The sequence below is a fragment of the Lucilia sericata genome, unplaced genomic scaffold (genome assembly GCF_015586225.1).
Source record: "Lucilia sericata isolate MDLA Ls3-8-SP2 unplaced genomic scaffold, ASM1558622v1 Contig000283F_arrow, whole genome shotgun sequence".
NCBI lineage: Eukaryota > Metazoa > Arthropoda > Insecta > Diptera > Calliphoridae > Lucilia > Lucilia sericata.
In genome coordinates, this window is record NW_023994308.1 from 105,957 (window position 1) to 120,691 (window position 14,735).

General features: G+C 31.2%; 1 protein-coding gene across 3 annotated transcripts in view; it reads left to right on the forward strand.

Annotated features, from left to right (window-relative positions):
- Positions 1 to 14,735, forward strand: part of LOC119603214 — a 111,306-nt gene that overhangs the window by 95,034 nt on the left and 1,537 nt on the right. For 2 of the 3 annotated variants that reach the window (XM_037955180.1, XM_037955182.1), the window contains exons 16-19: positions 631 to 812; positions 1,196 to 1,483; positions 1,588 to 1,921; positions 2,002 to 2,147. In XM_037955180.1, the coding sequence (XP_037811108.1) occupies positions 631 to 812; positions 1,196 to 1,483; positions 1,588 to 1,921; positions 2,002 to 2,147 (950 nt within the window). Of the gene's footprint in view, positions 1 to 630; positions 813 to 1,195; positions 1,484 to 1,587; positions 1,922 to 2,001; positions 2,148 to 6,528; positions 7,146 to 14,735 lie in introns of those variants that run through there. The other variant, XM_037955181.1, reaches the window with a different exon arrangement.

The following is a 14,735-nucleotide window of genomic DNA, read 5'->3' on the forward strand; positions in this document are numbered from 1 at the left end:
TGCACTAATGCAAAAAGCTTATATAGTTTTGTAGTACATAAATCCTTTGAGCATATCGTCCCTATTCCTATCAATATGGCTACGGACACTATGGTTTAGTAAATTTGTTAACTGTTTTTATGTATGGTCTTCTGTTTAGTTTTTAACGCCGAAAAATAGACAACAACAAAAAATAGAAATACAAATTTGTATTTGGGTTAACACATAGATATCCATACGTATGTATGTATTTGTATCCATACACACATATGCTTAGCCATCGATATGAAGTTCAATAAATTTCAGCGAAACGGCTATTAATTCTTTAAGCTTCGCCAAGCTTTTGAAATGGGTTAAAATAGTAATATTTAGGAGTGTTTTTGCTAGAAATAGGATATTTATAGGTTCATTTCTTTGAACATTTGAAAGAAATAATTTGTAGAGAATTTTTAAAGAACTTTAATGGTGGTCATTGACATTAGATGGGTGATTGTGTTTTATGAGAAAATTAAGAAAATAAATTGACGCATGTTTTTGAAAACCATATAGAAGGTCTGTAAGAGAAGATATGTAAAGTCTTAGTACATAGTTTCGAAGTTATGTACTATTCTATTAAATAGTTTCCAATTAATTATTTTTTATTAATTTCAGACATTTACATACAAGTGAATCATTATATTATGAAACCTTTGGAGGAGTACATGTTCTTTACTAAATCCGGAGCTGATAATATCACCGTCATTAATCCTCAAGGAGTGCGTAGTGCCCAATGTGTGGCTAAATTTGATATAACGGAACAACCTTCACAGGAGCCCATGGTCAATGTTAGTTTGGTAAGAAAATTCTTGTTATTTTTTTATGATTTACTTTGACCTAAATTTATATATATTATCTGGGGATATATATAAACTTTCTTTCCTGACATTAAGCATAGTTTCAATTCAATAAATGGTTCTTTAAAGAATTTGTGCATACAAATAATTGCAACATGACATGGTTTATACTGATGACAACCAAAATAATCCTTTAGACTTTATTTATTATAAAACTTTTAAATGACATTAAATAAATATCAATTTACATTATACCGACCACTTTCTCTGCTTAAAACATATCATATTGAAACGATATAAATTTTTCCATATAAACAAACACACACACTCACAAATGTCATTGATTAAATATCTGTTTAACTACTTGCAACATAAACCTATAGAGTGCGGAAAATTGGGTAGAAGAGCCACCGCAGCGTATACCGTATGCGGCCAAATATGTATACGATGAATCAACAAAGGAAGACTCAACCCAAGTGGTTTTCATAACTCTTACATCTCTGTTTGTAATCATTGTTATATGCTGCCTACTCGAAGTCTATCGCAGTCATTTAGCATACAAACGACGTATTGAACGTGAAACGGATGAAGATATTATTTGGTCAAAGGAACAGGCCACGAAAATGCATGAATCGCCGGGTGTAGCCGGGCAACCGTATGTTTACAAAGCGGTAAGATTATTTACAAAATACTCTAGCATACATACCAAATACCTAGTACCCGAAAACAAACATGTTTTACTTAAATTACTTTTTCGATTTTTCAACATTAACAGTTGCCAGTTGATGAAAAGAAACCTGGAAATGGTGCACCTTTGGTGGGTATACTAAAGAATGGCAATAGTGCTAGTAATGGCAGCATTAAACGTAATGGTGAAGTGCCATTGGGACAAATTGATACACGCATTGAAGAGGAGGATGAAGAGGAACAAGAGAATGATGAAGAGAAACCACAAGAAGCGACAGAAACCAAAGATGTTCCAAAGAAAAATAATCTCGAAACAGCAACTAAACTCGAAACTACTAAAGCCAAAGATGAAGAAGAAACAAATAAAAATCCCAACAAATATACAGACCCAGATAAAATTGTCAACACTACAGCAGTTGAAGGTAAAGGAAAATCCATTAATATTCACACATTCATATAAATTTAAATATTTACTTTACATTTATTCTACATTCTCTTACAGATCTCCCCACCAAAGAATCTGCTGATGTTACAGATTCTCATACAAATAAATCTCAAGATGTTAATCCCTCCCCATCTACTTTAACCGATGTTAAAGAGAATGGTTTAAATACTTCCGTTTCGTCTACGACATTAGATCAATCAACGGTAAGCATTACAACTTCTTTATCCTCTTTTGATGACATTGCATCCCTTAATAAATCGGCTCCCATCTGCACGATGAGTGAAGAAACGCTTTATTTTGATTAATTATTTAAAATACTGGGAAAATTTAAGCAATTATTTTAATGATGCCAAATGTTATTTATAATTATTATGTATTTATTTATTTGAAAAAAATAACATATTTTTTGGGCATACATATACTTACATAGTTCATAATTGATGTATGTTTAATATTTTTTTAAGTTTTTTTGTTGCTTGTTCGAATTGTGTTTTTATTTATTTTATGTTATTTTACTAAAAATCAAATTATTACACATTTAGACACTGGGCTTTAATTTGAATAGAAAAGGGAATTATTTAATACTTTTCTAGATATATAGTACAAAAAAGTAAAACAGATATGTATATGTATATTCGCTTGAAGACCACATATGGTAACCTATCTTTCGATATTCAGAAACTCAGTTCCCTGGACGTTGTTCCTAAAGAATCTAATATCAGAAATAACATCGCTCCCAAGATATTTGCATCTTATCTCGACGAAAACCTGGCAATGGCTGATACAGTTCTCTCTACATGCTCCCCATTTGTCTGAATCCGTTTACCCCCAATTATGTGTGTTCATTATGGTTGTATTCAATAGAAAGAGAATTCTCTTTCTCCTCTCTATGGGGATCAGACCATAGGCTATTCGTGTTCATATCCAGCGTTGCATTATTCCCAAATGATTTATGCACTTTGTAAGCATACAAATGTAAATAAGACAGTTGTTTTTAAAATCCAACTTGCACTGCGAAAGGAACTTAAACCCGATTGTAGTTTCTTAAAAAATCTTTCAAAAGGACTTGTTTTATACCCTAAACCACTTTAGTGGGGAGGGTATAGAACCCCTCTTTCAGAAAATCTCTTTTTTGCCAACAAATTGTAAAAATGTTGCGGAATTATGGTAAAAAAAAAAACAAAATAAATACTTCTAAATTGGGTATCATATGGTCAGTCATGCCTGACTACGTATTCTTACTTGTTCGCCACTGCTACGCATTGCAACGACATGTTTTCATCTTATGTTGGGACAGTACATTCGGCGCCCTTTAGTTTTGTTGTTAACGGTTAATATAAAATTCAAAAGTGGAAAATGGATGTATAATATTATCTGGCGAAGATGTTCCTAAACCTTTAGACACAAGGTTTTCTACCTCTGTTGAGCGTGCCACAACCTGCTGTGTCAACTAGAGAAAGTACTGTAAGAGAGGGCAGGTAGAGTATGTGTGGGAACGAGTAGAACCTCAGAATACCACAAATTTTATTGAAATGTTATTTAAATTGTTGAAGTACCTAGCTCTCAGTGGTCAATTAATATCATAATTAATCACCTCCCTTAAGTAAGTTCCTGTCGATATCGACATCAATTTTAAGTCATTCATAAAATCCAATCTTATTCGGAATTGGATTTGATGTTATTCATTCTATATACACACAGGGAAAAAAGACGTTTTAAAATTATACCAGCCTGGTACCAAATTAACACCAAAGTGTTTAATATTTTTCAATAACATCGGTTGTCAAAGTATGTACGGATAGTTGTCAAATCACTGACAAAAATATCAAAACAAATAAAAGACAAGTAAGAGTTCATTATTCGCCATTGCGGAGTCTTAAGCTGATGTCGCTACAAGAGATGCGAAGCTTTGCGCTACAAACTTTTGCTTGTGTTTTCTCGCATCCAGCTTCGCTTTCACTCTGACATGACACATAGGAAAACAAAAGGAAAGGTTTGTAGTGGGAAGATTGGCAGCGCTTGTAGCGCCCACTCTGACATCAGCCTTATATATCGTTCACCATAATGTGTTTTAAAACAAAACAACATACAACCACGCATACGCTTTCTCAATAAGCGTATGTTATGTTAGCATGAACTAACACCCTCTTTTTTTGATAAAATTTTCAGAGGTTGTCTCGGATTTTTGCTTATATCTCCGTTATTTATTCATGGATTTTTAATAGGAAACTATTATGAACTAACACCCTCTTTTTTTGATAAAATTTTCAGAGGTTGTCTCGGATTTTTGCTTATATCTCCGTTATTTATTCATGGATTTTTAATAGGAAACTTCTAGAAAGCATGACTGACAGATTTATTATATCTTTGGATCCCGAAGATATCTGGGGTCTTCAGAAAACTGATTTCAACAGACACACAAACGGACAGACAGACAGACGGATATTGCTTAATCGACTCCGCTATCTATAAGGATCCAGAATATATATAATTTAAATGATCGGAGAATTATATTGTGGAAATTACAAACGGAATGATGAACTCAACACTATGTTGTCAAATAGAATGTTGCGTTTGCCGATGCATTGCCGAAATGACACAAAGCGTAATCGAAATGACAATAATGCATTGTTGCAATGACAATGACGATGCGTCGACAAAATGACAACGGTGGTTGTCAAAATGATATACAAATTTTATACACATTCGCTGTCTAAATGTTAACAAACGTGGTAAGCTCACTTTTGACAACCAATTTTTTCAATTTCGGTACTTTTCTACCGGTTTTTTCCTCTCTGTGTATGTTCAATCTAGAATTCGATTCTTTATCGAGCTAACAAAAAGTATCAAAATATTTCAGATTCTTTTTTGGAAGTTTTCAAAATCAATTCCTACACTAATTGGATTCTATAAAAACCCTGATTGTAAAATTTTCTGTCGATAGAAATTGAGTTATTTTCTATTCAACATTGGCTCAAACTTAAAAAATAACTCTTGACATTAGGTTATCTACTAGATTATCTACATCAAATCCGAAGAAATACACCTAAGACACAATCCAATACTGTTTTAGATTTAACTTTATCACCTGATATCGCCCTAGTTGCCTTATGGCTGTCGGTAAATATGTTAATATGTTATTGCTCGGACTTCTGCCTGGAAGCTAGTGTTGTGATTAGGTAAATGGTGGTATATTTCTGTTTCGGGCTTTTCAATATAAAAACCCAGGCCCACTTTGTCTACCAATTTAGAGCCATCTGTGTAGCAACGGATTCCTACTGGTATTTGCTCTAATGTTCCGCTTGACCAAAACATTATATCTGGGATCAGCGTTTCAAAGTTTCCGACATATTTTGTCACTGGTATGCGATCGGGCGGGCACTTCCGATGATTGTGTATAGCCTTCCAATGTGTACAGTATACATTGATGACGTGTCCTAAAGTTATGAGCCGTTCAGCTGTAAGTGCCGCCTCATATCAATATCCATTAGGAGTATATATTCCTGCCTTTCTATCTTGCCCTTAAACTTTTCCCCTATTCAAACTAAGACCAGTGTATTAAATATGTAATTTTTAATTATTTTATAGTTTTTCCTCCCAAAATATATAAAAATTTAATTTATTAAGTGCCATAAATGTAAATGTAAATATATATGTTTATGTAAATATACTACATGCATGTAAATGTATATATATGTATGTATTTAGCTCTAAATGTATTTGTAAATGTTTGTACTTACACACATACATAAACACATAACAATAAAAGCATGTTATCCTAACATTTAATTTTGTAAATATATTTTCACCATTTTCAAAACAATTTATATAGTTACATATTTGTATGTATGTATATGTTATTACAACAATTATAATTACAATATTCTAATATAAATTATACTGATTGCTGACATGTGTTTCAAATACAAGTCAAGTGTATTATTTGGAAAAAAAAAAACTTTTCAAATTACATACAAAAACATTAATACTTGTTAGATAGTTTAGTAGGCATTATTAAAGTTTTTTTTTAAATAAAATATTTGGAAAGCAGAGTTGTAATGTGTCAGTAGCAGAGGTAAATATTGTGTATTTTGTAATTATATGCTGCAGAAATTAATGAAAAGGAAATAACATTATATTGATTAAAATCAATATAAAATATGTTATTTTAATTACAAAAGTCTTAAATTTTTGTTAAAATTTAGAAAAATCTTTTACACTTATTTGAATAAATGAACATTTATAATTAAGTTAAAGATCATAAGGAAATTTATAAAGGAAAAATCGAGCTGTAAATTTTAAAACCCAACGTTATTGATAACTGCCATTTTGTTAAGTTCCAAATTGGCATTTAATTTGTGGCTATTTAAACTATTTAAAACATTCATAAAGTGCATGACAATATAAAACATTTAAAAGATTTTAATTATTTTTCATAAAAATAATTTGCCTGAACTACAAAACAGCATGTGTTATACTACGAATGGAATAAAATGTAAATTAAAAACTATCAACATAAAAATAAACAAAACAATTTAATTAAACGTTTCGAGATGTTTTTTTTTTTTTGTATTAAAATTACAGAATAGAACTCCACCAAATACTAATAAAATAGATCGTAAACCATCAATGAAACGACAAGTATCCTGGGGACCACCCACGGTAGCTGAAGCTGATGCAGAAACAGTTAAAGTTAAAAAAGTCTCAAAACAAAATGGTTTCTATAATGGCAGTGGTAATGGTGGCAGTAATAATATAAGAAGTAATTAATAAAAAACACAAAGACAAAGAATTTAATAACAAGAATAGCATTAAATTTAAAAAAAGAGTTTAAAAAAGAACAAAAAAAAACGAATATTATATTATAAGACTTGAAAGCTATACTATGTTTTATAATGATCCACAGAGTTTATGGCTTTATTTCAAAAAATCAGAAATCAAAATTGTGTCATTTTGAATTTTTAATTATAAAGACTGATCTTTTATTAAAAGGACACAATTGTTATTGCAATCAGCTATTAATTCATTTTACACTCTGTTGGATAATATATAAACACCAAACAACTACACACTTTCTGGAATTAAGTTTAAAAAAAGAAAACAATATTTTTATTTTGTAAATATAATTTGTGATATGTTTCTTTTGAGTATTAAATTTAACAAAATGAAAAAAAAACACACACACGAAAATATAATAAATTTAAAAAGTAATAAATAAACAAATTTAGTTAAGTACTTGTACCAAAAAAAAAAAGAAAGAAAACTGTTTTGTTTGTAGGTGGAAAATAGTTGTAAATGAAAAACACTACACTGTAATTGCTTATTTACAACAGGTGGTGTGAAAATTTCTTTAGAAATTGCATTACACAGAGATCATACAAGGATTATATCATCATACTTTAGTGATATCATCTGAAAACTTTTTGATAAAATGACAAACTTGTATTTGTTATTATAGATCACTTTGGATTCTTCTCAACCTTAAAATAACCTTCATAAAATAAAGCATGTTTAAATTTTAATTGTATTGGGGTTTACTCCTTCACAACTTAAAAGTAATAAGCAGGCTTGGGGGGTAATGACTACATTTTCAATTACAATTACATTTGAAGTAATTGTAATTGAAGCTATACTAATTACAATTACTTTTAATTATAATTGAAGTTTTGCCAATTACAATTATTTGTAATTGTAATTGAAGTTTTGATAATTACAATTACGTGTAATGGTAATTGAAGTTTTGCCAATTACAATTACTTGTAATTATAATTGAAGAATTTCCAATTACAATTACTTGTAATTGTGAATTTTGTTCCATACATGTAATTTGTAATTAGTAATACCTCAATTACAATTAAAAGTAATTTTAATTTGAAAATTTCAATTACAATTACAAGTAATTGTAATTGGCAGAACTTCAATTACATTTACAAGTAATTTTAATTGGTTATTGGTCAATTACACATTACAAGTAATTGTAATTGGAAAAATTTCCATTACAATTACAAGTAATTGTATTTGGCTATTGCTCAAGTAATTGTAATTGACTATGTAATGAATTAATTTGTGTAATCATTACCCCCCATGCCTGGTAATAAGTTAGAACCGGAATTCAACATCTAGTGAATTTATTACAATGCAAGTTAAAACACTATCATCTTGTCTTTCACCTTTCACTAAGTACGCTCCTTTAATGGGCGATCGCACGAAAGGATGACGTCATCATAATATGCAAAGAATCGTTTAAAACCATAACCGTTGGGTATTGGAAAATGAAACCAATAAAAGTCAGTGCTAGAGGACACAGATGATGTAGCTATACTATACAACTCCGCGGAAGATCTGCGACACAACTTGAATATCCGAGGTTTTCTCATTATACCAACAAATCCGAAACTATGATAAAATGCCGAATAAAGAAAAACACCGACTGAACGTAAGTCAAATATCACTAAAACAAGTTGGACAAATTCGATACCTAGCAGTCATTATAAGAGAAGTCGGAAAATGGGTTAAACTCCAGAATATCAGTTACTAAAAAGAGGTCTCAACAACAAACAAAATAGCGGTTTATAACACGTCAAAGTGAAATAACCTACACCGAATAGCCAGAAAACGCGTCTAGATAGAAAAAGAAACGACACTTTACGATGAAATGTTTCATTAGAACCACTTAATGATAGAACAAATAGAGAGAAATAAGATTAGATGGTTTGGACATATTGCCAGGCAGTCGGATGAACGCCTACCGAAACTCTTTCCAGAAGCCAGGCCGTAAGATAGAAAAACCCGAGTTAGAAGAAGAGTAACATGGCACGAAACAGTCAACAAAGGCCTGTTAGTGTTTAATATCGACCCTCGATCAGCTAGAACAAAAACCCAAAATCGAGTAATGGAGAAAACTTTGCACTCTACCACGTTAGAGGATCACTATGCATTAAATGTCTAAATAACGGAGTTTCCTTGAACTTAAGGGCGGAACAAAAGCGTGTCCAATAGCTTTCCCTCCATACAGACTCACAACACAAAAGTAATAAGTGGTTTTCAATTGTATTCTCACGCACTTTCCGGTGGAACATAAGCCTGTCCACATTCCTCTGGTCACTATAACTAGCATAATTAACTATTGTATCATAACGCTTAAAATATCACGATATTCACATCGTCAACCAACATGTAACCATGAGATATGTATATCAGTAGGTCATTAAATTCAGACCCTGATAACTCTAGCACCAATTAACTTGGTCACTTAGCATGTGTTTAGGTTATTTCATCTATTATCTGGATTTTAAAGAAAGAATCTTAAGAAACTTCTTTTGTTAGACCATATGAGAATTGCAAACTAAAATCATGCTGGATATATTCTAAGCAGATTCCCTTCGTGATCCAGACATATTAAAAAAGACGTCAGAGTCTACTCGCTAAATTGTCCCAAAGTCCATGTAACTTATGATTTGTTAAGTCTCCAATATGTAACTATGAGATATGTATATCAGTAGGTCATTAAATCCAGATCCAAATAACTCTAGCACCAATTAACTTGGACGCTCAAAATGTGTCTAAGTTATTTCATTTATTCTCAGCGTTTTAAAGAAACAATTTCAAGAAACTAATTTCAATAGATGCCAACAAAACTGGAACACGCTGGATATATTCAAAGCAGATGCTGTTCATTATCTGGACATCCTCATTAGTATGTGATGGAGTAAAATTATTTAAATAGACTTCAGAGTCTACTCGCTAAATTTCCCCAAAGTCCATGAAACTTATGGTTTGGCAAGTCTCCAATATCTTTATTTCGGCAACAAATGTCAACATTAAAGGGCTGCGTTTTTCTGGTTTATCAGAAATATTTTTCAATAAATTAATTCGCATGTCTCAGTAACTTCCATAGTTTTTACGATCCTGGTTTTTAATTAAATGTTTTACGATTCCATCCATTTTATTTCTATTCCTCCAGGAACAAGTACGCAAGACTACATCTCGAAAATGTATTATGCAGCTTAATAATTATGATTCACAGATCCTTATCATACTTCTCTCGTTCACTTTTCTTTGGAAAAATAGTTTACTTTTTTCTCTCCGCATAGCTCTTTCTATAGTTATGTGCATTTTTATAAGCATAAATGTGTTTAAGCGTAAAACATTTTATTTACACTTGGCCAACATAAAAGTGTTACTTATGATGCAGTCAAGTGTAATTACATGTCACTCATACGCCATAAAGAACGCAATGTGTAACATAAACAACAGTAGCAAGCAACTTTTGTTTTTGTTGTTGTTGTTGTTGTGTTCCTTTAACTCTGCAATTTAATGTTTCCCAAAAATAAAATGTTTTATATGTGTGAGTAAATTTGTTGCATATAATAATATTCCTTATTTTGTTAAAAATATATATATATATACTCTCACTTACACAAACATACAATGAAATACACATCAGTGCCATGAACATTTTCAATACACACACAATACACATGCAACATGAGTGCCTGCATATTATTGTAAAAGTTCAAAAACACACTCTTTCACATGTACATATTAACATTTACTGTAAAATCAGGACTACAGGCTGTTAAATGTATGAATTCATTTGGAATCTTTGTTTTTTATTGCTTTTCACTTTCACAATTTATATGAATTAAATCTTAACAAAACTCGCAGAAATGATGGAAGACCATTTCTTCCTTTTGAAAGAAGCCACATTAACTTGGCCCCTCAACATGTGACCAGATTATTCCACCTCTTTTGATAGAACCCAACAGAAACGGCTGGAGATATGAAAAGCAGACCCCATATAGCTCATCTGCCGGCTTATGACCAAAGTATTACCTTTGCGCAGGGATCCATATTAAAGTAATGTCAGACTGACAAATTCTTCTTACATTGTCTGACTAATAAGGAGTTGTTGTTATAGAAATTTAATGAAAGAAGTGCCGATTGGTTATCGACAAAAATGCCTATATTGCCCCGAATATAGAGATCATATAGTACTCTATAAGCTGACATTATAGCAAATAAAGTGAAGATTGACTTCTATCTGGATTACTAGGATACAACAATGTGACGAATGAGACAATACACAGGAATGCGGTAAAATAAAAATTAATGTATTTTTCTAGTATATTGACTCCATTGGTAGCTGTAGGGTTACTTATATCTGAATTCAAATGCCTACAAGCTTCAACTGTTTTTTCTACAGATTACCTAGGAATAGTAAAGTAACGACTTACTCCCTTTCTGTATTACTTAGAGACAAGAAAGTAATCTTGTCGCTATGCATTATAAAGAGTACAGTAACCCAATACATCCAAATTAGACTCAAACAAGTGCTTAAGGAAATTTAAGGAAATTATTGTCTTCCACGCTTGCATTGACACCTTGCCGAACAACTGGTTTGTTTATCAGAGATGAGGTAGATAGTATATCCAAACACTTTTCCGTAAGTTGTAACATCTTCATAATTTATTCAAAAATGTTTACATTCTCTTTAACTGGTATTACTACATAAATAAAACACTTATATTCTTGTATGTCAGTGTTAGTAGCACAATCACTTACATATGTATGCGTTTCATATAAATTTAACACTACCAATATATAGACATGAAAATTAACAATGTGTTATTTTTTCCTTTACTCTCACTCTCTTTATTTGTTTTTCATTCCATCTTTTATTTTCCTTTTCTTCCTCTTTATCCTTTGTTGTATTTATTCTTACTCATACAACAAAATAAAAGGAAATTGTAGAATAATTTTTCTCTTCGTTGCATAAATTTTAATTAAATGTCACTCATACGACACATATGAATATAAAAACGAACGATAAGGTCATGGGGGACCAATTTGTGGCACTTTACTTTAAAGATATCGTAGAGGTTTCAAAAATAGTTTATTCTTAAGAAGAATGTAAAACTGAAATTAATGCCAGAAGAGATTCTTTAAATATAAAGCAGATTGGAAAGAATATAAACCAGAAAATCTTTGTATTGTTCAAACTAAGTATCAATAATTCTGACTATTTTTGATCCTTTGATTCCCGTTAAAACAAATAAACAAATTGAGGATTTTCTTCTTTCAGAATTTGTGGAAAATTCCTTTGCTTTTACAGAGAATGTACATATAAATTAAGTAATCAGCTTTTCAAATTAACAACTTAAGAAAATCCAATAAGTTTTTCATTGCTATCCTCACTCTGACCTTTTAGACAACGCATATGGTATCACACATGGTATCTTAATCTTTTGTTGGCCCTCCTTCAATAAACAAAGTTTACCCGTATAAAAAAAAAATGAATATGTGTATGAACAGAAAAAACACAGATTCATTGAATGCCGTTTTTTAACGCTTCTTTTTTGGCATTTTGTATATAAAATATTTATATAAATTGTTGACAATTCGGGTTTTCCTCCTTTAGTTGGAAACTAAAAGACATTTTTTTTTTCGAAACAAAACCAAAAAACAAGAATAAAGAGTAACAAAAATAACGAAAATTTAAAATGTCCCTTTGTAATACACTTTTTTCTAGAGTGTTTTTCTTTTTTATTATTTTGTAGTTTGCAACAAACCATAGTAACACACATTATCAGACCAAACATTTTTATATAACATGCATTCATACAATGTCGTATACGTTATAAAGGATTCACACAATAACAAGGACATTACATACATATGTATATATGTACATATGTGTGTTTGTGTCTATTTGTGTGCATTGTAGAAAGTGTCACATGAGCAAGATAAAGAAACGTTAGTGGCATGTGTTGTACGAACTAAAGCTACAGTTTATTGAAAATTTTTCAAAATAAACTTACGTAAATTTAACATTTACTTTGAATTGTATTTTATTTGGTAAGATATACCCTAAAGCGTAGTTGCAGAGAATTTTGGAGAACTAAACCGGGGAGTAATAAGTTGTTATTAAGAGGAAAAAGTTGAGTGAAAATTGTTAAGTGAAGAACAATCTATAGTCTAGTCTATAGTGTAGTCTGTAGTTTAATCTATAGTCTAGTCTATAGTACAGTCTACGGTCAAGTCTATAGTCTAGTCTAGTCTATAGTCTAGTCTATAGTCTAGTCTATAGTCTAGTCTATAGTCTAGTCTATAGTCTAGTCTATAGTCTAGTCTATAGTCTAGTCTATAGTCTAGTCTATAGTCTAGTCTATAGTCTAGTCTATAGTCTAGTCTATAGTCTAGTCTATAGTCTAGTCTATAGTCTAGTCTATAGTCTAGTCTATAGTCTAGTCTATAGTCTAGTCTATAGTCTAGTCTATAGTCTAGTCTATAGTCTAGTCTATAGTCTAGTCTATAGTCTAGTCTATAGTCTAGTCTATAGTCTAGTCTATAGTCTAGTCTATAGTCTAGTCTATAGTCTAGTCTATAGTCTAGTCTATAGTCTAGTCTATAGTCTAGTCTATAGTCTAGTCTATAGTCTAGTCTATAGTCTAGTCTATAGTCTAGTCTATAGTCTAGTCTATAGTCTAGTCTATAGTCTAGTCTATAGTCTAGTCTATAGTCTAGTCTATAGTCTAGTCCATAGTCTAGTCTAGTCTATAGTCTAGTCTATTGTCTAGTCTATAGTCTAGTCTATAGTCTAGTCTATAGTCTAGTCTATAGTCTAGTCTATAGTCTACTCCATAGTCTAGTCTATAGTTTAGTTTATTGTATAGTCTATAATCTACTGTATAATTTAGATTATATGTCAAGTCTATCAAGTGTTACTCTGTAGGGTAAAGCTACTAAAATTTGGACAAATCATCACTGAAAATCTGTACCGAATTCAACTGATTCATTTTAGGCGAAAACATAACTTAACAGTACTCTATATACCTTTTTAAAAATTATATAGAAAGAATGAATGTCGGAAAAAGGACCCATTTTCCTACAAGATTCCATACGACTCTGCTTGAACTTTTGTAAAATCTTCTCATATTTCAACAAATGAAAATATTTGTTATTAAAAAGTATGTATGTAACCAAAAAAAAGTGGAGATTTGTAATTGACCACAGATGGTTAAAGAAAACTTTATTTTAATAATATAAAGTTTCGTAAGCAAAATATAATTATGAACAAGTAAGAGTGTTATATTCGGCTATGCCGAATCTTATATACCCACCATCAAGCCTCGTTTGACTCGAATGAAACTTACTTATATCTAATTTCATCTATATACTTTTTAGGCCAGTTATAAGCGTTAAAGTAATTTTCTGAAGGGGACCTTAAATAGGGGAGTAGGGTCAATTATGGGTCGATCCTCATAAAATTTTGTAGATAGAATTTGGTTCGTATCAAATTTATTTGTGTCGAATTTTATCGCTACACTCGTATTTTTAAGTCATTAATGAGCGTTGCAGTCATTTTCTGAAGGGGACCTTATATGGGGGGTAGGGTCAATCATGGACCGATCCTTATAAAATTTTTTAGATAGATTTTTGACTCGTATGAAACTTACTTATATCGAATTTTATCTATATACTAGTATTTTTAAGCCAGTATTGAGCGTTAAAGTCATTTTCTGAAGGGGACCTTATATGGGGGGGTAGGGTCAATTATGGACCGATCCTCATAAAATTTTGCATAGTGATTTTGGATAACAAGAAACTTACTTATGTCGAATTTCATCGCTATATTCGTATTATTAAGCAAGTTATGGCTGTTAAAGCTGCTTTTCGAGGGGCCACTTGTATGGGGGCTATCCGAAAACGTGGACCGATATTGCCCATTTTCAATACCAAACAAACCTTACCTATAAGAAATACTTATGTGAAATTTCAACCCTCTAGCT